This window comes from Diabrotica undecimpunctata, chromosome 3 (genome assembly GCF_040954645.1).
Source record: "Diabrotica undecimpunctata isolate CICGRU chromosome 3, icDiaUnde3, whole genome shotgun sequence".
In the NCBI taxonomy this organism is placed as follows: Eukaryota; Metazoa; Arthropoda; class Insecta; order Coleoptera; family Chrysomelidae; genus Diabrotica; species Diabrotica undecimpunctata.
The window spans coordinates 170,893,783-170,918,537 of NC_092805.1; the positions used below are offsets into that span (position 1 = coordinate 170,893,783).

Consider the following 24,755-nt stretch of genomic DNA (forward strand, 5'->3'; position numbering starts at 1 on the left):
AATGTGGGTTGCCTAAAATGCAACCATCTACATAAATTAAAAATCTTCCTTATTTGTAAAAGACGAAAGTGTCTTTCTACAAGAGAATATGTCAGAGGACAAATCTCATATTTTGATTGCCAAAATCAATTCTTGACTATATCGAGAAATGTAGGAGAGAATTTTCGATGAGCCTGACAAACTTACATAATAAAAAATTGTCTATCAGTGTCCAATTAATTTTGATCATCTCTTAGATATTATTTGATAAATCGCACTAGACGACACTACCAACCGTATAGCTTAGAAATTTGACATTTAATGCCATTGAATAATTAAAAACAATGGAGTGAAAGGTAAGGTAAATTGCGGTACCAAAGTGATTATGGAATATTTAAAAGTAATAAACTATTTATACAAGATTTGATTATTCTACTATTCTATGGATAATATTTTTCTTTTTCGCTAATAGTCATATAGACTGATGCGAGTTTGTAAATACAAAAAAAAATTAACATCTCACACAATTTGTATATGTTAATAATAGTTGGCGATAAAATAAAATATTTATAATCTTTTGGTTATTTTTTTATTTTGCTACAAGAAATATACATATTAAAAAAATAAGATATACAATGTTTTATCGATAAAATTGAAGTGTATAAAATAACCAACAATATTGGCTGCAGGTTTGACAGGTAACGATGAATTTTAACTTTTAATACTCTTTACATAAAAAGATGTCTGAATATACAATAACAAGTCCGCGATGTGGCCAACAGATGACGATTTGACAGATATTACACTGATTGAAACTACCAATTTTACAAAACCTAAATTTCACATTTCAATGTATTATAATTGTTTACAAAGAAGGCATATACGAATGATCTATTAATTCGTGTTTTGGATGCGCTTGAAATATTTTTTTAGCAGTAAAAACTATTAACAATTAACGACAAATATTATGCAAACCTACTGTTGCATGTAAGCCATAACAGTTTCTGGCAATTTCATAGTAAGTCTACCACGATTGAATATAAACAAGTAAAATATGCTTAAAAGATCTTTTATTATTACGTACGTTCCACGTGGGGCTACTATCTTGCTGTTGTTGACTTTTGCTTTCACATCTTATGATCTCAAGATCAAACATAGTGTAATGTGGGTTGCATAACAATAGCAACACTTGCATATAAACTACAAATCTTTTATCTTTGGCGAAAACGAAATATTGTATTGTGTTCTGATTGTCATAAATTACTTTTTAACGAGAATGAGAAATTGATTTTTTAATAAAATAAGGAGCGTCTTGAAGAAAAAATTATGACATTTTTCGATGACCTTCGTGATAACACTTCATAATGAATAAAAAATTACTTATCTGTGCCACATTAAAGGGGTAGGTTGAGCAGTTTCTATCATTTTCAGACATAATTAAAACTTTGTCCTTAAACCGCCGGTCTAGCGAGCACCGAGCACCCTGAAGGGAACTTTTCCAACTCCACATCCTTGAACAATGTTTGCCACGATGATATAAAACCAATAAAGACATAGTAGGTGCCTTTGCACGGCGGTCTTGCTAAGCCATGTATCCCTTCGCCATCTTATTCAAGATTAGAAATCAAAACTATTTACAGACATATATAGTTAACAAACATCAATTAAACCTGTGAATCCTGTATTTTGCCACAATTACACATTCGTAATATTGAATACTTGTTAAATCTCTTCCAGTCCCAAAACAAATTTACAAAACTATAGTACAAAATATATTGGATATATAACTGACACAAGGTTCAGTTAGGGCGCCTTTAAAGCGGCATATATTGCAGCTCAACTTCTTATAACACCGCTACAAACTACTATATAACTCATTAAGGTTAAAATGCTATAGTGACTTTCTTAAAGAAGTGTAGTAAGCGTATCACATAGCGCAGAGCTGGTTAGATAATTTGTTTGAAAAATGTGTGAGCCGTTAGTGTTTCTTCTTCAGCTCGTTGAATCTTCTGGACAAGTCGTCGAAGTCGATATCGTCGTCTTTTCCGGGGCTCGGGTCCATGTTGGGTACTGATGGAAGTTCTGGTAGATCATAGACTTTGTCGTTCAGCTTTGATCTTGGAGCAGGTTTTGGTGCAGTGTTGCTATTCTGTAAACGATAAAAACCTTAGATTGGTGTTCGATATTTGAAGATTTATGATGAAAGTGCACAAAATGTGTAAGCATTATAATTGTGAGATGTTTATGAATTAGATTCTTGAAGAAGACTGGACAGATAATATAGTTGAAGATCGAGGCAAGTAGAAAAACACTATAGACAACTAAGATAAGATACGAAAAAGAAAATAAAACTACAAGACCAACTACAAGGGCTAGAAAAGTGAAAAGTGAAAAAACCGAAATGAAAACGAGGAAATTGTATCAATGAAGAAGATATAATTGGCAATCAGGAAGATATACTGCAAAGAGGGACAGAAAACTTTAAAGAAAGACTAAACACAAGAAATGAAATGGATGTCCAAGAAGCAGAAGGCGTGGAAGACGAAACAGAGAAAAATAACATCCCAAGAGAGAACGAAAAACCTGAAAGAGCACAAATCGCCTGGAGCATATAGGAATCCTTCAGAATTTTAGGTGAATCACCAAACTTGAAGCTTTGTACATATATTATTCGTTGTATTCTTTATGATAGTAGAACTGAAACAAATTCTAAAGGCAACAAAGAAGGGAGAAGTAAAGTTTGCAGTCGACTAAAACGCGGAGTTGTGGAATGATGGAGGACATGGAAAATTCCAAAGTAACTTGGGGAAGATGGGAAAACTTCTAAAATAATATCAATTTTAAGAAAGGTGACAAAACAATACCAAAACTCCAGAGGAGTAAGTCTTTTCTTAAGATCATAAAAAACATCACATCAAATATAATAGAAGAACGGGTGGGCAAATGAATTCTGGGGTTCTGAAAGGGCAGATTGAATGTTGATTTCCTATTTGGATGGCCAATAAAACAAATACTACAAAAAGCCAAGAATTTAATAAAGAAACGCTTGTTTGCTTCGTGGACTTCGAAAAGTCATTAGATAATGTAAACAGAAATACTATGAGGAATGCCCAACACTTTTAAATATTTATATAATTATAAACAAGAGATATAATGCAGGAATTAAAAACAAAATATGACGAAAAAAGTTGCATACAACTTGGCATTAGTCACTCAGACTGAAGATAAACCAAATCAAACATGCAACTAAACTGGCGAACAAGATCTCGCTCAATGGCATGGGCATAGGACCAATCACAAGAAGCGAAGCAATGTCTTTAAGCGAATCACACAGCGCCTAATCTGACTTGACAATGGCAAGTGTGACCTTGCCGAAACATCAAAACAATGGTTTTTGCAAAAACCAAAGTTGCGGAAAATATAAAACGTACTAAAAGTAATAATTGTCGATAGAACATTGCTGGATATGAAGTAGTTTGATTTTTGGACGTTGGTGTAGGTACATAGGAAGTAATTTTTTCTACATAAACATATGTTTTGTCGACTATGAGAAAATATTTGATGGAATAACATAAAATAAACGAATATTTACTTTAAAAAGCACTGGCATCGATGACAGAGATTTTAGAATAATCTGATGAGAGCTAGAAAGATGGAAAACTGTCAAAATCAGATCGTGACCACAAAATTTTCTCCCAGTAAAAAGGTTATTGATTAATTGGAGTAAAATACTTTAAATTTTCAATACATCTTCGTAGAATTCCGAAAGAGATACACAACTACAGATAAGCTTATATTAATTAAAATCAAAATGAATTTAAAAATCTGTTGACTTTACAAAGGACAATTATACAATTGTCCCAAGATATCTGAAAATCTGAACAGCAAATATTTAACTACGTAGGTTAGTTATTAGCGATTATTTCGAAATGGAAAATGTGTACAAAGTGTTAGTTTACAACGGTATTAGTGCAAATTCATACCTCTAAATTAACATCTAGATTCAGGTCTTTAGGATTCTCCTAAAATTAATAGTTTAATATAAATAAAAAGTCAAAATGCACCCATAACGCAAACAAGTCAAAGTTTGTATCAAGTATTCTATAAAATTTACATACATAAATATAAAAAATATAAGTAGAGTCAACTCCCGTGCATCCGCGAGCGGATGATACGCGTATTTGTAGATGCCATTTTTAATGTAAATGAAAACATACTTTACAAACTAGATCCAATGTATTATTTTTAATATTACAACCACAAATATAATATTCTATTGCTACAGTGTAAAGCGACTAGCTAGGAAACATATTTTTTTTCGGGCCGCTAATGATCGAATTTACCATTTCCGAGAATCCATAATTGACACGTGATTCCAGCTACTTTTGACCAGTTAGGACGCTTATCTTAGGATGCCTAGTTTCATTATTTGTTTGTTAGACTAAGTTGTTTGTCTTCTTTGTGGTGAAACAAAGCATGATTGACTATGATTGTCAGGAAGGGCAAGCCCATTATCGTATTTTGGTGTTGTAACTCAGCCTTAGTTCGCAGTTCATTGAGTTGATCGTGTGTTGTATGGTATGTTTTCTTTTGAGCAACAGTGCATTTTTTATTATGTTGCCACATTCGAGAAAAGAAAAAAAGGTTGTGTTGACGATTAGAAAAAAATTACAACTTCAGTTCGGTATCGGTGGACAATCTTCTTTCATATGGGTCAATGTCAGAAAGTTCTTCTGCCATGAAGAAAAGAAAAACAATAAAAACCTCGTCGTAGAATTAAAGACGACGCCGGAGTTAAAAACCTGTGCTGATTATAGAACCATCAGTTTGTCGAGTCATTTATTTATGGAAAATTTCCCTAAAGGTAGTACAAGGCCGTATTTATAATAAATGCAAGGAATACCAAGTGATACAGTTTGGATTCCCTAAAAAGTTTGGAACAAGAAAGCGATTGTTTGGGATGAACGTACTTTTTCAAAGATCTGATATATCTGTATGTGTACTGCAGTTTTGTTGATTTTCAAAAGACATTTGATCGTGTTATATTGATCGAAGCTCTAAGAGACATTGATTTAGAGAGCAACGACATTCACATAATTGCAAATCAATTTTAGTAGACGGTATCCTCTAACAATTTTAGTAGACGGTAGCCTCTTAATATTAAAAGAGGAGTAAAGCAGGGCTGCATCTTTTCGCCCCCGCCTTTCAACATTTACTCCTAAAGAATTTTCAAAAAAAAACTACAAAAGTGATAAACTAAACATACAAAAATTAGAATCAGAAGATGTCAAAGAAAAACTGAAACAAGAAATTAATGCAAACCTAGACTCCACACCGAAATCAATTGATGGTGATGTAGAACAACAGTGGCAATTCTTTAAAAATGCAATTATCGAACCAAGTCGCAGATAACTCACAACAACCAGATGCAAGAAAGGAGATTGGATAACAGAAGAAATATTGAAAATGATGGAGGACAGAAGAAGGCAAAAGAATATCAACACTCAGTATCAGCTGCATAATACCTGCTCATAACATCAACAGCTGCATAATCAAATAAGAAGGAAAATAAGAGAAGCTAAAGATCCTTATTTTGCTGGAAAATGCCAAGAAATAGAAGACTTACAAAACAAATATGATAACTTCAATCTCCATAAGAAAGTTAAAGAATTAGCTGGGGTAGCAAAACAAAAAACCTCAAGCATACTAATGGACAAACAAGGAAACATTTTAGTGGAGACAGAACAAAAGGTAGGAAGATGGAAAGAATATATAGATTCTATGACCAGAGACAGGAAAATACATATGAAGATAATAAGAGTAAAGACGAGAGACTCGAAATAACAAAGTCAGAAGTTATGCATGCAATAAAGTCCATGAAAAATAATAAAGCTGCTGGTCCAGATGAAATACCAAGTGAATTGCTAAAACTGGTCAATGAAAAAAACATAGATCTTTTAGTCCAACTACTGAACACAATCTATTCCACAGGAATCATTTCACGTAAAATGCTGACATCAACATTTATTTGTCTACCAAAGAAAGTAAATGCCAAAGAATGTAGTGATTATCGAACGATAAGTCTAATGTCACATACCTTAAAAACCCTGCTAAAAATCATCCATAATAGAACACACGCTAAGCTGGAGGTGGATATTAGTGATTCCCAGTTTGGATTTCGGAATGGATTGGGCACAAGAGAGGCACTATTTTCTTTTAACGTGCTGACCCAAAGATGTTTGGATGTTAATCGAGATTTTTATGTATGCTTTATAGACTACAACAAGGCATTCGATACGGTAAAACATGACAGACTTATAGAAGTACTCAAAAACAAGAATCTGGATGTGAGGGATGTAACATTGATATCAAATTTATACTACAGCCAACGATCAAATGTGAAAATTGGAAGAGAAGTGTCAGAAGAAGTGGAGATAAGGAGAGGGGTCAGGCAAGGTTGCATACTGTCGCGTTATTTAATGCTTATTCTGAAGAAATCATACAAGAAGCTTTGGTAAACGAGATAGTCGGCATAAAAGTGAACGGAAGTTTAATTAACAACATTAGGTATGCCGACGATACAGTCATAATAGCCGACAACTTGGAAGACTTAGAAAGAATAATGAAAAAAATATTAAGATATAGTTGAGAATACGGCAAGAACAACAATATAAACGAAATATTAACGGTAGGCGGCCAGCAGATTCATTCCATAAATGCTCGATCGGATTGAGATCTGGGCTGCATGCTGGCCATTCCAATCTTATCAATCCCACCTCATCCAGATAATCATTTACAATATGGGCAACGTGAGGTCTAGCGTTATCGTTAATTTCAACTGGTTCCCCACGAAAGGTGCAAATGGAACTACCACATGTTGGAGAACTTTTTCAATGTAGCGAGGGGCAGTCATAGCTCCATTTTCAACAAATCGGTACGTACTTTGCTAAAAATGCCTGCCCAAATCATAACAGAACCATACGCCATAATCAAAAAATAAAATATTAGGGATAATACGAAAGGAATATGAAATCAGCTCTTCAATTTTTGCACAGAATTTTTTAATGTTAGTAGAAAATACAACGCTTCCATTCACCCCCGTATAATGCCATTTAAGCAAACATTGGTAATTACCAGAATAATAACAAACAATGTCAATATATGTACCTACAAACTGATGCAAGAATCTTGAAAATCGGAATACAAATAAAAAAATTATAAATTGTCAAACTTAATAAAAAAATTTTAGTGGCGGAATTTTGTGCCGCGAGTGTATATTTAAATTCTCATAAAAGTATAAATGTAAATATTATAGAATATCTAAACACAACTACATACAAAATAAGAAGCAATTTTCTCAGATTTTGTCTAGAAACGGTATGGTCGTTCAAATTTGACAGTTGCACCAGAAAACATCAAGAATGTCCCTAAAATCATTTTGGTCGACTGAAAATTGAACTCGTAATATAGCAGCGGAGTACATTATATTAGAAAACATTATAGTCAGTAAAACTATGTCCAAAATGAGTACCGTGTTTGCTCAAACAAATTTGAAGTCCAGTAAAGTGGAGTTTTTGCATCAATATCTGGTAATGCATGAAATGCGGATTCACTATTTTACTCCGAAGTCGAATCCAAGGGTAGGTGAGTGGACAACAGCAAACAGCAGCAAGAATCAGTCAGTTGGTACGTCTTTAAACAAGGTGTTTGTTTATTGATTGTCCTAAGAAAGGAAGAGACATAAATAAAAAAAAACATATTGAATTACTGATCCATTTCTTCTGTTTTTTTCTTTATTTAGACATGACTCTGTCAGTTTTTCAATGTGATACCAGTAAATTGTCGTTCCATAATTTTCGTGGTCTTCCTACTGATAGTCTTCATATTGGGGAACCGTCTTTTGCCGTCTTTACTAGTCTATTTGTTGTCATTCGGCTTATATGATAGTTCCATTTTACTCTTCTATTTCGTACCCAGTTCTTGATGCTCCACCTTGCATCTACGTCGTGTATCTGTACTTCTAGCTCTGTCCCATAGTGTCTTGCCATAAATTTTTCATCAAGTGTTTTCATCTCTATTGTTTCTAACATCCTTTTTGTCTTCTCTGTGTTAGGTCGTGTTTCTGCCTTGATGTCATTATTGGTATGATGACTGTTTTGTAAATTCTGCCTTTCATTTTTTTGAACACTGCCTGGGGTTATGGCGGGGTGGATTGAGTAGCTCTGCGGATACTACAGCCGGTCCCAAGCCCTACCAATCGTAAAAACAAATACTGCTCAAATAAACAATATACTGATGCATTTAGTAGAGGAAGGAATTGCGAAACGGTCGTAACACATTAGTGTTGAACCAGATAAAAAAAGAATAAAGTGAATGATGATTAAGTGGTGTTACGAACAAACCAAATTACTTCTTTGTCGGGTGAAAAGTAACCAAAGAACAAACTATTGATGTTATGGTGCGGATATTTCCTATGTATCTTGAAAAGTCCTGATTTTTGGACCAATAATTATAATAAAAACTAAAATGCTATCGAAAACTTCAACTACAATTTTTTTTTAAATCGTCAACTTTCAAGAACCAATCCGCTTTTTCAGAAATTATGAGAAACACCGAGACACGTTTTTAGACAAAAATCGAAATGTTTTAAACAAGTATTATTATTCAAAATATTTAAAATTCACTTAAACATTATTTTCTGTTAAAATTGCTTCTTTCTACCAGACTCTTTCCACATTAAGACGAATAAACATACTAACATGCATTTATCTAATCAATCAAAATTGATTAGATTCATTCAACAATTAACCAACGTTACCTGATCTGTTTTTTCCGTATTGCTTCCTGATGCATTATCGTCTGTTTCCCCACTCTACAAAATTTAAATTTCTAGAATTTTTCCTTGTGAAAAAAGGTGAAAGTTTGTTAGTTCAAATGCATTAGAAAATAACAGGATTGTTTTATAAATACGTGACCTAACATAGATTGCGTGAATTCGGGGTAATCTTCTTTATTGCGCAACCGTCAACCGATAGGTCAAATAGTTTAAAAGTTATGTAATTTGTTTTTCCCAAATTAAATTTTTTTGCAGGAATATAAAACCCTAGGTTGATGGAAGACCGAACAAATTGGAAAAAAGTTGTACAGTCATCCAAGACCCACCCAGGGTTGTAGCGCTACGTGATGATGATGATGAATATAAGTCAGAAAATTACTAAAAGATATTACTAAAAAAAATAAAAAACTAAAAAAATTGTTTAACCAATTTAAGTAGTTTATTTAAAAATTTAATTATTTAAATAATACATATTCGTAATGTACGCAAAAGTACATACAGATTAAAAAAGAAACGTCGAAATCCATAAACAAGAACCAGAGATACAGTTAACGGCTCCTTCTCTTTCCACTGCTCCAGCGAGTTTCAAAGCCGGCCGATTTTGTGGATCACGTGTTGAAGCTTTGTGAACGATTCCACGAAAACCTGTCAATTATTATAAAGAAATCTGCTATCAATTTGAAAAAAAAGGGACTAACTTCGTCCTAAATTGTCTTAGGAAAACTTTTTTTTTTCTTTTGAAATTGTAAAAAACTGCAGGCTTTCTAAATATAAAAAAATAATTTTCTTGTAGGCCATGGTTAAAATGTTATTCTAATTTTTTATAATGTTTCTGCAAAATTATTTTGCAATTTTTAAAATTATTTTTCTTTATCGTTTTTAAATGATAGTAATATAATAAAACTTCTTCTTTTAGAATCTTCTTCTTCTTCCTCCTTATAAGCAATTCTGCTTGTTCATTGGCGGATTAATACCTCTATGGAAGGTTTTCACTCCATCTTTTGCGCGATCGTCTGATACTTCTTCTGCCGATTGCTGACTTATCTCTTGCTATTTTGACGACACAGGTCTCCTCCATTCTGCTTATGTGGTTATTCCATTCTTTTTTTATATTTTGTGTCCATTCATTTATACATTGTACGTTACATTTTCTTCTAATGTCTTCACTGCTTTTTCGATCTCTCAGCGTATTTCCTGTAATTCTTCTCAGTACTCTCATCTCTGCCGTTTCCAGCCTTTGCGTTGTGGCTGTGTCCGGTCTTGTTTCTAAGGCATATGTCATTATTGATCTTACACTGGCTTTATAAATTCTTGACTTCATCTCAACAGTAGCGCACCTAGAATTTGCCTCTGGGGGGGGGGGTTTGGTTGGTCACCAAAATTTTTTTATGATGTTACCTCCATTTTGAGTCCTTAAAATGTGTAAGTAACAGTGTCGGAATAGGGTCCTGGAGGGGGGGGTTTAACCCCCAAAATCCCCCCCTCGGTGCGCCACTGCATCTCAGTGTTAATGTGTCTTTTTCGCCATATAGCGTTATTAAGGCATCCTGCCAGTCTATTTTCTTTTTGTACTTGATCTCTCACTTCTTTGTCCAGGTCTCCATATCTAGACAGTGTAATTCCCAGGTATTTTATTTCCATTACTTGTTCAATTCTGATGCCATCAATTTCTATTTGGTTGGTTCAACATCTGGTTGGTTCTTTGCTGACTTCTTTTGATCTTACGTTATTCTGACTATCTTCATCTTGGGCTATCAATATTGCATCATCTGTGTAACAGAGTATTTTGATTTCTTTGTTTCCCATTCTGTATCCTCTTCCTTTGTTAACGGTTTTGATGATTTCATCCATGATCAAATTGAAGAGCATGGGGCCCTTGTCTTATTCCGCTGCCTATTTCTATAGGTTCTGTAAGTTGTCCATCTATTTTGACTTCCATTTTGTTGTTTAGGTAGATGTTTTCGATAGTTTTTATAATATTTAGGGGAACTTCTCTATTATACAGAAGATGGATTACATCTTTGAGTCTTACTCTGTCAAACGCTTTCGTTAGGTCAATCAGACACAGAAATGCTGGTCTATTATACTCTAGTGATTTTTCAGTAATTTGCTTTATAACTAATATTGCATCTGTACACGATCTTCCACTACAAAAACCCTGTTGTTCATCTGCTAAACTGATCCTCTGATTTATTAGCACTTCTCCATTCTTCCGGTATTTTATTGTGTTTTATAATTTTATTAATTAATGTTGTTAATTGGTCTGTCATTGCTGCTCCACAATATTTCAGTAATTTGTTTGGTATCCCGTTTTTACCTGCTGCTTTTCGGTTCTTCAGGTTTTCAAGTATTTTCCGAACTTCATGTAAATTCTGGTATGTATAATGTGTAAGAACGCCTTTAATAGGCTTATAAGCCGGTAAATATTACAGTTGGTAAGGCTGGACTTCTTTGTAATGGTGACAAAAATCACCATGAGCCATCCTGTTTGAATTATTCCACTTCTATATATACAATTAAACAAGTCCATCAAAACAGATATAGATTTGACGTCCACTATTCTTAAGAGTTCACAATAAATCATCTGGCCCTACTGTTTCGCCACTTTTTTCTATTTTTATGACTTGTTTTGACTCATCGGGTGAAATTGAAGGTGTATCTTCTAAAAGTGTTAAGATGTAATTCCTTCATCTATTATCATTAAAGAGCTGAGGTATCTAGTTATTCCAATATATAAGTTTCTCTTCTCTTCTTTCTAATAACTATAAGTTGTTAATTGTTCTGTCATTGCTGCTTCACAATATTTCAGTAACTCGTTTGGTATCCCGTCTTTACATGCTGCTTTTCTGTTCTTCACATTTTCAAGTATTTTCCGAACTTCCTGTACATTTATATTCTTCATTTGTGGTAATTTCTGATGTTTCCGGTTCTAGCGTTTGTTTTTCCTCTGTATATAGCTTTTTTTAGGTAGTCAATCCACGTATACTTTTCTATGTGTTTTGGTTCTGTTAGTTCCTTTACCTCCGTTCTTTAATCTCTTATGAAGCGCCATATTTCCTTTTGCAGACCGTAAAAATCATGTTCCATTTCTTTCGAAAAGCGTTCCCAGTAATCATTTTTTATTTTTCTTACAAGTGCATGTGTTTCGTTTCTAATTGTCTTGTAATTATGGTATGCCTCTTGTGTTTTGGTTGACATGTATTTCAGGAAAGCTTTTTTTTAGAATCTGGCCGTATATACTATAACTACATAATTTTCTGACTTATATTCTTGCAAAAAAATTTAATTTGGGATAAACATCATATTTAAAGTACTATAAGACCCAACATTCCGTGAAATATAAAGGTTATAAGTTTATTTTTAAAAAAGTTATTAACATTTATAAAAAATCGAAATTTTTGACTTATTTTGCAACTTTCTATGCAACAAAGAAAGATAAAAACATTTAAAAAACGCTATTTTAAGTTTATTACTCTCAAATTTGTTTCAAATGCTTCACTTTTTGCTGATAGTCGAAAAAAGCGTTTTTTACATTAATTTGTTAACAACTTATTAAGTCCAAAAAATCGACTGCAGGAAACATATAGGTCCTTTCTATAGAGGTCAAAACTATTCAAAACAACTGTCATTTGCCTGGTCGGTTCAGTGTCACAAACAGGGTGTACTTTTTTTACTTATTTCCCTAGCCTAAGTAGATCTTGTTATGGGATTTCAGTTAGGATATAAATTATTAAAGATATTAATTGGAGCGTTCCATACTTAAAACTCACTTTGTACAGGGTGTCTCAGAGTAGATTTTAGTTTTTAAATCAATAAAACTCTGTTTCAGAACCCGTTAGAAAAACATTTATTACGAAAATAGACATACAGAACATGCGGATTTTATTTCTTAGATAAGACGTCGGTTAGATGTTGACCATCTCGCTCGTAGCTCTCTTGCAATCTAGATCGCAAATTGAGAAGAGAGACGCGCTCACACATATTCACTGGAATGTTGTTAATAGTGTTGCGAATATTTTGCTTCAGCTCTTCGATTGTGGCTGGTGGATTAGCGTAGACGATTTTCTTTAAATACCCCCACAGAAAAAAATCTTAAGGGATAAGGTCAGGAGATTTTGGGGGAAAACGAATATCACCACTTTGTGAAATCAGTGTGCCTGGAAACATTTCTGTTAGGGCATTTATTGAAGTGCTCGCTGTGTGTGGCATAGCACCGTTTGCTAGAACCATGTATTGCCTGGATTATACCCTGGAAAATTATTCAATTCTGGACGTAGCCAATTCCGCAACATGGCAGTGTATCGTGCACTGTTGACAGTTAGCGTGCGTCCTCTAGCATCCTCAAAAAAATAGGGTCCGATGATCCCCGATGCAGACATGTCACACTAAACCGTCAGGACACCAGTAGCGAGCATTGTGCTTATTGACATATCCATTAAGGTGAAAGTGAGCCTAGTCACTGAAAATAATCCCTTCTAAGTGACCGTCATCCCAAAAACAAGTCATCATCTCCTCAGAAAAGGTTTCCTCAGTAAGTGATCAGTTTCTTTCAAATATTCGCCTAACTAAATTTTGTAAGGGTGAAAATTTAAATCCTTCTTTAAAATACGCTGGATACTAGCACGAGATAAATTTAGCGCTTGTGCATGTTTGCGAAGTGAACGCCGAGGATTACCATTCACAGCACGTTGAACTCTTTCAATATTGACAGGAGTTTGAATAGTTTTTACTTTGCATGGATGTTTCACATTTGTAACAACTTCTTCTCTAAATTTCTTTATGCCCATGTGTGCCTTAGTGCCCATGCGTGCACTAACATCGCGGCTGGTGCATTACCCATGCGTCTAATATTGTACCGCACACAAAACGCCGTCGAGCAACTGTATAGGAATCGTTGGCTTTAAAATACGCCTCAATCATGTAGGCACGTTGCGTTTTCGTCCACTGTTCCATGGTAACTGAAATCCGCACATGTCGGCTACACGGCTGACATATCGTTTACATGGAATTTCGAACAGGGTCGGCGTAAGGTAAGTTTAAATACTAAAATCTACTCTGAGACACCCTGTATATATAGGATACCGTAATCTTGAAATAGTTGATGTTCATGAATGTATGTTTCCTGACTGAATATGACCGCAATATATGGAATGATTTATTAACAGCAAATGGGATGGCAATGAACAAAAAATCTATTACTTAGAAACGTCAACTTAGTGACAAATCAAAGATAAATGGACTCGTTTAGTGAACAAGAAATTGTTTTCCCACGAGTAATAAATAAATTGAGCTAATAGAGGACTTTGTTAAAAAATACTAGGTACTTTGTTTTTAGATTTCTTTGTTAGGTCATGTAGTTATCAAACAATTCGTAGAGAACGATGATACTGTTAATTTTGAAAATCAAGTAATTTATGCTAGGAGCTAGAAGCTACGAGAACTGAATGTAACGGGTATTCGCTTTGTAAGCGACTGGTCCAAATTTCCCATTCTGCGAAGGGCGAAAAATGTTTAATATTGACATATTCCAAATATGTCAAAATAGGAATTTACAATTGTAAAATAGACAAATTGTAATTGTATGCTGGTGACACTGCTCACTTGAAAATTTTTCGAATTTATCAAGCTATCTGTATAAATCAATCTAAGTATACTGGGTGTATTATATATTTTTTAAATAACACAAAAGTATAGTAAATAATTAGAGATCTTTTGTACCATAAGCGACAATTTTTAGACACAACCTTACTAAGTCCTTCTGAATTTTATTTATTTATTTATTGGTCTGCAGGCTAGACTAAGTGAGGGTAGCCAGATATGGTGAAAAATTGACCGAGTGATTGGTATAAGCCATCCCCCCACTTACTGGCCAACAGCTCCGGGCGGATGAGCTGATAAGTGGAAGGGCACCTTTTTGTCCTAAGATTGGTAAATCGGTCTTGAAAGCGGAGGAACCTATTAACAATGGTCAACAGCATAAAGATGCAGAAGGCAACGGGAAACCACTGCATTAAAGACTCGGAGAGTACCCCTAGTATAATAACTAGTCAAAGAAAAAAATAATACTAATCATAGGATTCGGATACCAAGATCCGGCAGAGAAGGAGAATGACAAGACGGCAAGGCCTTCTCGGTCGCCAACAGTGCGAAGAAAATGCTTACGATCTGCACATGGAATGTTAAAACATTATATGAGACCGGTAAGACTTATAATGCAATCAAGGAGATGGATAGACTATCAGTAGACATCATGGGAATAAGCGAAATGAGATGGTCGAACTCTGGGCAATGTGAAATTAGCAATCATCATATATATTATTCAGGTAACCCCAATGGAAGACACGAAAATGGAGTAGGTATAATTTTAAATCAAGAAACTGCCAGACATCTTAAAAACTTTGTACCCATATCGGAAAGAATACTCCTCCTTCAACTTAATACCTACCCAATAAAAAATAACATTATTCAGGTATATGCCCCTACCGCTGACAAACTAGACGACATAAGTGAAGCATTCTATAATGAATAATCTAACACCTTGAAACACCTTCCCAAAAAGGATCTAACCTTGATTATGGGCGATTTAAATGCCAAGAGTGGTAGGGGACAATCGGGAGAATTCATAGTACAGTTTGGGCTTGGCGAAAGAAATGAGCGAGGAGACCGATTGGATGAATTTGTATCAGAAGATGAGTTTGTAATTACTAACACTTACTTCAAACTCCCATACAGAAGATTATTCACGTGGAAATCACCTCAAGATACTTATCAAGATAAACTTAGGATAGCTATGTTAATCGCCAACATCCGGAATGGATAGACACAAAAGTGGCTTTTTAGTGAATTATGAGTGAATATATTCAAGAATTTTTCAAAAACACAGTTTACAGTAAGAGAAAAATTGGTGATAATTTATTAAAAACAAACATAGGCGTGTGAGTGAGAAGGTAATATTGTCAAGTACTAATTTATATATAAATATATTTATAATATCTAACAATATGTCTAATAAGAGAAAACTAACCCAAATTGAAATGGAACATTGAAGGATGAACGAGATTAGCAGAATGATAATCCTGTCATAAGAAGTAAAAAATTAGTTAGGGCTCCAGTTTTCATAGTGAATAGACTCGTTTGTAGATATTTTATTTTTAATCTGTGCCATTACACAATTTTATAAAAATGTCAGAAGTTTGCTTCATTTGCAGTCAATCATTGACTTAAAAAATGAAATTGTGGTTATTGATACTGAGATGAAAACTTAATTGATTTAAGTAATGAAAATTAAAGAGTTTCGAAATTCTTCTAGTATTGGTACACCCAGTATACCTATAATTGACCAAAACAGACATCAGGGATTATCCTCCACAAAAAATGTTCCGTAAAGACTCCCTTTAAGATGGTAAAAGTACAAAACCCATCATGAATTGTTCAGTAATATTTCCCTAAATCTGGAGAAATTTAGCCTTTCCAGGCTACCTCTATTAATACACATTCTTTTATGGAGCTTCCGAGTGGCTGTTGCTTCATTTTTACCCAGATCTGGGGAAAATATTTAACACACCCGAGACAACACTCCTAACTTATTATGTTAAATTCCAAGCTTAAATCCCAAACCAGTGCAAAGAAAAATATTAAATATTACCTTTGGAGTAGCGAAATTTGGATAAAGATGTCTGTAAGTTGGTAATTCCTCCTACAAGAGTAAAAAATACACCTCAAACACCATACAATAAAATTGTACACCAAATATATTGTAAAATGCATACACCACAACTGAACCTACTATACTCCAAGCATTACTGATGTATTTTTGACACAATTTAAGTCAATTTCTTAAAAATATTTCAGATTTATTTTGTTTACGGTTTTATTAGCACTACTTAGCAATTATAGATTCCCCTGCTGCTCAAGAAGCTACATACAAGCATAGCAAAACGTTCACATTTGCTCACATAAGGGTTGCCCAAACCCGGAATTCGATTTGTTAATTGATCGATTGATTGATTGATTGAATTAATTGGAGATTTCAATCATTTATCAAAAGGATAATATTTGCATCTTCAAAATCTAGGAAAATGGTGACGATAAAATACTCCACTACTTTACTTATTTGTAAAATATCGAAAACTTAAATTGTATACAAATATACATCGTAAAAACAAACTCAAAGTCTACAAAAACTTACCCCGATGTCAGTATTAACTTCTTTTTCTCCATTTGGTGGAATATTATAAGCAAATGGAGGTGTAGGGGGTGCCGTTGGATCGATATTGAGTTCTTTACCTTTCTGGTCCTAGAAAACAGCATAAAATAAAACTTATCTTAACGATTTTATTTGTTTTGTCACTTACCGGGTAAGTAAATGGTTGGGGCATAGGATTTACGAACTGCGGTAGCGGCGGTGGTTGGGGGTAACCGAAAAATCCTGGAGGTTGGGGCATACCACCGCCACCCAAGTTATTTGTGGATAAGTCGATCAACAGTGCATCATGTCCTAAAAGAATCAAATAACTGAGTAGTACAAAAAAATTATGACAATTGGTGGTAAAATACCTTTCTCCATAGCCATAATCTGTGCATCAGGTTCATAAGGCACATTATACGATTTTGCTATTTCTATCAAATATTTCTCAACAAGAAGTTTTGCAGGAGCTTGAATTGACAACTTGTGCTTCAACTTAGCACTTATAGATTCGACAGATTCTATTCTACAGGCTTCCGCATATTGAGGGCCATATTTCGTTGACAGAAGGTCAGCAATGACTTTCAATTCCTAAAAGACAAACTTCTGTTAGTATCCAACTTATTCAGATGATATTTATGTATATTTTGTCAATCTCATGTCTGTAGTAACAAGATAGTAACAAACACAGTAAACAAATGAAGTTAATTCGCTCTCACAGCAATTTAATTACATGTATTACATATATTTCAATGTACTACTATTATATACTGTATAAAGTTGCAACAAAATTCATCCAAATGGAAAATGAACTGAATAAGATAAATTGGAAGATAGTTGGAATCACAGGGATCAAAAGAAAAGGAGAAAAGAATAGGGGGCGCTGGGTTCTTAATGGATAAAAAATTGACAGAAATTTTTTTTTTGCATTTGTCTACTTCATTTCTTGAGAAACTTTTGTATATCCTGGTATATGGTTCCCAAATATCTGCAACATGTAATTCAAAAGAACAACTTAAGCAGTTAACTTAAAAGAGAAGAAATACCTTAAATGTCATGTTGGAAAACAATATATACTAAAAATATCAATTTAACAATATTACAGACCTACATCAATTCCCGGTAGCAAGTGATCATCAAATAGTCAAAAAATACACAAAAGATGAAGACAAACAGAAACAAATTTAAACCCTGGATACAACCAACGAACCAACTTATATTTAACCCATTAAAGCGCTCATTAATGTTTTTTCGAAAATTGTCGATTTTTTGCTAAAGTTAATCCCCAATGAGTTAAATTAAACCAAAATATTTATTATTTAACATCCATGTTAAAAACATTTATTCAAGTTTGTTACTCATTTTTGATAAACTATAAAAATACATTCCAAACATAACCCAATATTACATTTTTTGCACATTGTAAGAATAATTGAAGAACATCCTTCACCTGCACATTTCTTCTTTTTTCTCTCTGAAAAGGGGTATAAAAGACGACCAAAAAGAATTATAAAAACTATAGAAGAAAACAAAATCATGAAAGTATTGTAAAAAGAATTACAAATAACAAAAAGGGAATATTCCACCTTTGAAGAAAAAAAATCAAAATCAAATCTCATATAGGCCAATCTTACTACATACCTATATGTAATGAAAAATGTCCATAAAAAAGGAACAGAATGAAAAGATCAAACAATGTACTAGGTGTATCAAGGCAGAAAATGATCTTATTGATTGAGTTTGCAAAGCTTAATTCCTTTTAAAAGTCATTAAAATTTGAGGGATTTGTAATTGTTTATTGCAAAAATAAAAACTATAAATGATAAATTCAAGCAAAATGGATGTTAAATGTGTACATTAGGTAAAATCTATTGTAGAACTTTTATATAATTACAATTTATGTTTGGTAATATTAATAGGTGACATGAAACCATTTATCTTTATTACTCTAACCTTGATAAAGGCTTATAACTAATAAGTATATCTAATACAGCACTGTGTCTCATAGACAAGGAATTGATACTTAATCTTTTAGTACTAAATTGAATCATTAATCCAAGTCTAATTATGGAAATTATGACCTTGTTTCCACCAATTCATTATAACTGATGCATATCATACCTGTACATCTGACATAAGTCTTGGAGCCACCCAAATAAGACTTGATACAGCTTCAGCTATTCCATCATCTAATTCTTTCATGTTTGAAATAAGTCCGAATCTTGCCAGCAGCAAATCACAGTACATTTCAACTACTTCTAAAGCTTCTACAAGGTAATCTTCCCTAAAAATAAATTAATTACTAATTGTAGCATCACTGCGAGGAATGCAAGGAAATTTTTATTAACTTGCAAAATGTATTACCTGATGATGTATTCCACCCTGATCTTGGCTCTTTCGATCTTTCCAGCTACTATGTAGTCAGCAATTTCTTTTCTGGACTTCTCAGTTAACTCAGTTTTCTTTTTCTGGAGCAATTTTAATCTTGATATTGATAATCGAAGGTTTGTTTTGAGTTTTGGGTAATTAGGACCGCTTGAAAACATATTTAAAATTGAGTTTATTAGCTAGAACTAAAAAAAATTCACTTTTTATTGCTTTAATATTAGAAATGAATCATCTGTCTAGGTGACAACACTAACCTTGACAATTCTGTTGACAATCTTTAAACGTCAGAGTCAGATTCAAACCGCAGTCATACCGCAGTTATACCGCAATATTCAACCACCCATACATGAGAAATCGGGACAGATTTCATTGAAATGGGAAACAACCTGATTACTCCCGTAAATAAAAAGGGAGACCAATGTCCGTGTGACAATAGCGTTCTATATTGGCGATGTCAACGAACTATAGGGGGCGCTTTGACAGATGATCAGCTGATCACGCACGTAGGAAAACAAAACAGAGTAACAGAGCTTCCATAATCTTTGTAGGTGAATCATTGTTGTGTGTAAAAATTATCTGTATTTATTATTTTTTGTTAATGCAATGGCAAATAAAGAAATTGAAGTTAGTCTGCTCGATACTTTGAAATATATAGGAGACACAAAAAGACCTTTAAAAGAAGGCGAGGCCTTGTTAAAGGCTGGCCACGTTTTGTTGTGTGGCAAATATAATATGATATATTATTTCCTAAATATATATAAATAAAACACTTGGTTGTTTTTATATCACTATTATTCCAAAATGGTACAATTTTTTTTATGTTTGATTAGCAAAAAAACAAGCAATATTACGATTTGTTTACTGATCGAATAATAAGTAATTTATTTCTAACCTAAACTAACTAACTTTTTCTAATCTAAAGTCTACTTAGCAGTTTGTCTTTAGTTACTATTATGACATTTAATATATTTACATATTGTAAATGTCCTAATAGTAACTAAATTATACAATATTATATTTACATTTTACTACTGATCACTTCTGTACAATAGGAGAACTTAACTTTAATATGAACATTGGTAAAACAAATATTAATACATTTAAGACTAGTTACATTATTACATATAATTACAACAAATTAAGAAACTAAAATTGTGACACTTGAAAATAAAATAAAAGAATGTACTTATGAAAAAAAAACGAAGGAATGTCATGTACGATCTTGTAGATTTTTGTCACGAGGAAAAAAGTACATACTTATTCTTTCCGATCGATAATTACTGCATTGCGGTGCAGAACAATACTTTTTAACATTTTGTTACCTTATTGTGCTTTATTTAATAATATTTAAAATGTTTATAACTATGTCATGTGTGTATAAATAAATACAAAATGTTTTGTTATCCTACGTGCACTAGTTCAAATTTTTACCGCACCGTGCCGCCTCTTTCGTTTGACATCGCCAATATAGCGCAACATTTATACAACAGTCGACAGTGGAACAAAGACAGAACAAAAACAGATGAGAGAAAATAAAATAAAAGAGAAGAAAATATAGATTTATAGATAGTAGAAAGATAATAGATCGATATAGATCGGAATAACAAAAAGAATACTTTTACAATCTGTTTACAATAGGCGTAGTAAAGCTAAATAGCTGAGCAGACGATTTGTACAAACACTAAGATTCTATATCAAAGATAAACAAACATTTTATATCTACAAGGTACAAGGACATAATGAAGAACACAAACGATATACTGGTTGCCGACTTCTATAAAAGTCGAGCGGATTATCAATCAACGCTAAAACATTTCTGTTTTAAGAATTATTATTAGTTTTATATTTTTATTTGCCTTTATGTTGTTAATTACGTACCAAAATACAATAAACAAAATTAATTTGTCACTATTTTATTATTTTGTTTACTTGCATACTTAATACTCTGGCGCCATCTATCTTTCGTGCAAATATTTTTTTAATAAAGGACAAAATACTTCATGTCTAAAAGAGAGTTATTGTTAACATGTTAAAGAAATGCCTTTGTTACTTATATACCTAATCCTAGATTAGTTAAAACTTAAAATAAGATCATTGAAAGGAGTAAAACGTTGATTTTAATTAAATTGTTATTTAAAAAATACTATAATCCATAATAGTCATCTTACAATATGTAAGAACCATTAGACATTAGATATAGCTAGTTTACTGGCGCAAATGATGTACAAATAGTTGGTATAAATACTTATGAATATTATTGGTATAACGTAAAACAATATTACTGAAGATTTGAGAATCATAATATTACTAAAAACAATATTCATTAAATAAAACAAAACATGTAACAAATTTGAATAATATCAAATATCTATATAAATATCATCACTTTACCTTTTATACCTCGCGTTTTTAACATCTGGCAACCTTAATTTGTGACCATTTTTTCTGAGGCAACCTTATATCATCATATTAAGAAAAAATTGGCTTTAATTTGGGTTTTAATTTGATATAAAAACATGCATATACGCCATGAGCAGTGGCCTGCTCAAAAATATTTGCGGCAACTTTTTTACTGGGAACCTATTATCAACGTATTCTTCTAATTGGAGATGTATGTAAAAATGTGTTTGATTAACTACGTTATGAGCATAGTGATCCTGCAGTGGGATCTAAAACTATAGAGTGGACCTTTTTGGACCATAAAAATTCTCCAAAAATAGAAATACAGAAACCCAAAATTATATATAATATTTATTAACAATAATACATTTCATGTACATATATAAATAAATTTAAACAATTGTCTACCCCATCCGTTCCTGTCGAAGAAAATCTGTGTACGACGTAATGAGGTCGTCCATTTTGTACCCCTGCGACGTCTCGCACAATATTTTCGTCCTTCTCATGATATTTCCCACGGTCATGTGGAAGTAGGCGTTTCCGGATGACCAGTTGCTCAGTTCGGAGTATTCGTGTGTAGCCAAAATATCCTAAAAATTTTTAAAACCTTTTATTTAGTAAAATACAGATTAAATTTTATATTCACAGAAGACGAATGTAGTAGATTCTAACGCATCTGAATTCTAGAACGATAACTTTATACTAAAATGCTTTTGTTTTGTCACAGATTTATTTTGATATTATAAATGAATATGAAAAAATGCAAAAAAGCAGCCACACAGGATAAGACCGGTCGTCAATCGACACTGAGGAGTAGGCAGATTGAGACCTCAGTGCCGTTTGACGGTTCTTGTATTTATACAGAACACGATACTGGTGAAGTTTGTTTAGCAGTAAATGGATAATTTCAATTAGTACCGAATATAAACATCCTGATTTAACCGATAATAGTATAAAAGGCGCGGTTTCAGGTAACAATGGTTTACCTGCGGTACAAGGTCTTAACAATGGGTCAAGTTAGATAAATTTAATAATATTTACGACCGCACTAATTCAACCATAAATCAACCATTTTCTGCTAAACGAACTTCAGATCCAGATCTACAAAGCGTGAATTTTTTCGTGAACGCAGACGGACAACGCTGATAATTTTGATACGCATCTAATATTTATTAAACTCAAAAAAAAAACAATCAAATCCCATACCTTAGTTTGTGGATGAATAATGTTAACTCCTCTCCTGTTAATAGCAATAATAATAACATCTGGATAAGTGGGTTCTGTGGTTTGCTTGACTTCAAAGAAGGCCGATCCAAAAGTAGGCCACTTGTAGGTGATATTCAAGAACTCAGTCTTTGCTTGTTCAGAAGTCAACTTGAGCAATTTATATTCCGCCAATATACTCTTTCTCCAATCCGAAGAACTAGCTGCCTTGATAATGTCTGCTGGTAGGAGGTCCTTAATGTTATGCTGTAATGTGGAATTAGCCTGAAACAAACAATTTAATATGTTAAGAATTATTATTGATCTACCCTTTGACCCTGTATGTAAAGTAGCAATAAATTTATTATAATTTTCTATAGAAAATAAGTAAAAAGTCATGTTAAGGTTTGGTAATTATGGTGACTAGTTGTGGAATATGCATGTTAAGGACTTGAAAAAGTAACATGTTGTTTGTACTTATTTTCCTGAGCTATTACTATATTAATAGAATGGGTTAAGATATCTAAAATTACCGTTTTTTTATTTCCCTGCATTCTGTCCATTACATCATAAAAACTATTATAAAAATCTTCCGCGTTATCATCCGATTAAAGCCCTATTGCATAGTACAAGCTACTTTCAAATTGGAAAAGCAACTGTGAGAGACTTGAGGGACTACGACAAACAGTTCATTAGAAATTAATCTGTTTTTATATGACACTGAAGTTTATCGTATATCATTGAAACTTTTGCAAAAAAGTGTTAAAGAGTCGTCGTGACTCCAGTGACTCCAGTCGAGACTGGAAGTTAGAAGTGTGAGTTCTTTCTGCAGAATTGTAAAAGATTTGGGATTTAAATGAAAAAAAAAAGAAAGAAAGAAAGAAAAAGAAATGACATTCGTTCTCTACGTCTTCAGAATTTAGACAATATTAAATACTACAGCAGTTAAGTGAAGGTAAGTCATTTGTATACATTGATTAAATCTATGTATATGCAGACACAGCTGGTCAGTTGATTGTGGTAAAGGATTGTTCAAAAACAATTCAAAAGAAAGTAGGTTGGTTATCATACTTGGTGTTGGAAAATGAGTTTCATATCGAACGCCCTTTCGGTTTTTACATCAAGTGCCAAGTCGAGAAATTATCGTAATGACATGAGTGCAGAAAATTACAAAAAATGGTTGAAAGAACAGTTAATCCCCAGATTTTTTCTTACCTCAGACGCATTGTTTTCAAATCTTGCCTTTAAAATCAAACTGGCCAATTTTATGGCATCTTGCTTGCTGCATTTGTGGTACCCTTTAAGATACTTCGGAAGTTCTTGATGGTAGTGGAAGATCTGGTCTGCGTAGTGGTCTTTTTCCGGGTAAGTACCCACCCATACTTTCTTCATGAAGAAGACTTGGTATTGGGCCTGTATTTGAGTAGCACCTGGAACACAAAAAAGCTTGTGTAGTAAATATACAGCAAGTGATGGTGAGTAGAATCAGCATGCTAAACTGCAAAGTTTGTTTTGTATAATTTCCTCCATTTTGGAAAAATATTACATTGCTCGTTTTTAATATTTCTTTTCTTGCTTTACATAATCCATTTATTATAGTAACAAATATAGTAACAAATAAAACATCGAGTAAAGGAAGTTGAAAATGACTTCTGGACCAACGTTATTATTCGATAGTAGAAGGTAAGCCACTTTAGCACACTTTGATCTTTGACCCGATGAATCTTCCTGAAGCTACCCGCCTGAATCCCAAATCCACCAGAA

The 24,755-nt window shown here is 33.2% G+C and overlaps 2 protein-coding genes across 10 annotated transcripts in view; both read right to left on the reverse strand.

Moving 5' to 3' along the window:
* Nucleotides 1–545: 545 nt before the first annotated feature.
* On the reverse strand, nucleotides 546–19,789 carry Ist1 (increased sodium tolerance 1-like protein). Of its 9 annotated transcripts, XM_072527570.1 has the most exons (10): nucleotides 19,643–19,789; nucleotides 19,365–19,573; nucleotides 19,122–19,284; nucleotides 17,372–17,591; nucleotides 17,170–17,312; nucleotides 17,004–17,111; nucleotides 16,461–16,511; nucleotides 8,798–8,851; nucleotides 3,963–4,001; nucleotides 546–2,128 (listed from the first exon to the last, which is right to left on the reverse strand). In XM_072527570.1, exons 2-10 carry the CDS (start codon nucleotides 19,544–19,546, stop codon nucleotides 1,958–1,960), a joined length of 1,131 nt encoding a protein of 376 aa, XP_072383671.1. In that variant the 5' UTR covers nucleotides 19,547–19,573; nucleotides 19,643–19,789; the 3' UTR covers nucleotides 546–1,957. The 9 variants fall into 9 exon arrangements, with proteins under 9 accessions (XP_072383671.1, XP_072383669.1, XP_072383673.1 ...); XM_072527568.1 differs by lacking the exon at nucleotides 19,643–19,789 and having other exon boundaries at nucleotides 19,365–19,636; XM_072527572.1 differs by lacking the exons at nucleotides 16,461–16,511; nucleotides 19,643–19,789 and having other exon boundaries at nucleotides 19,365–19,636.
* A 2,337-nt stretch (nucleotides 19,790–22,126) lies between these two features.
* The window catches only part of LOC140437817 (myosin-VIIa-like), a 29,546-nt gene continuing 26,917 nt past the window's right edge, over nucleotides 22,127–24,755 (reverse strand). Inside the window, exons 21-23 of the mRNA XM_072527579.1 lie at nucleotides 24,207–24,421; nucleotides 22,995–23,276; nucleotides 22,127–22,378 (exon numbers count right to left, since the gene is read on the reverse strand). Of these exons, the coding sequence (XP_072383680.1) occupies nucleotides 22,193–22,378; nucleotides 22,995–23,276; nucleotides 24,207–24,421 (683 nt within the window). The 3' untranslated portion in view covers nucleotides 22,127–22,192. The remainder of the gene's footprint in view (nucleotides 22,379–22,994; nucleotides 23,277–24,206; nucleotides 24,422–24,755) is intronic.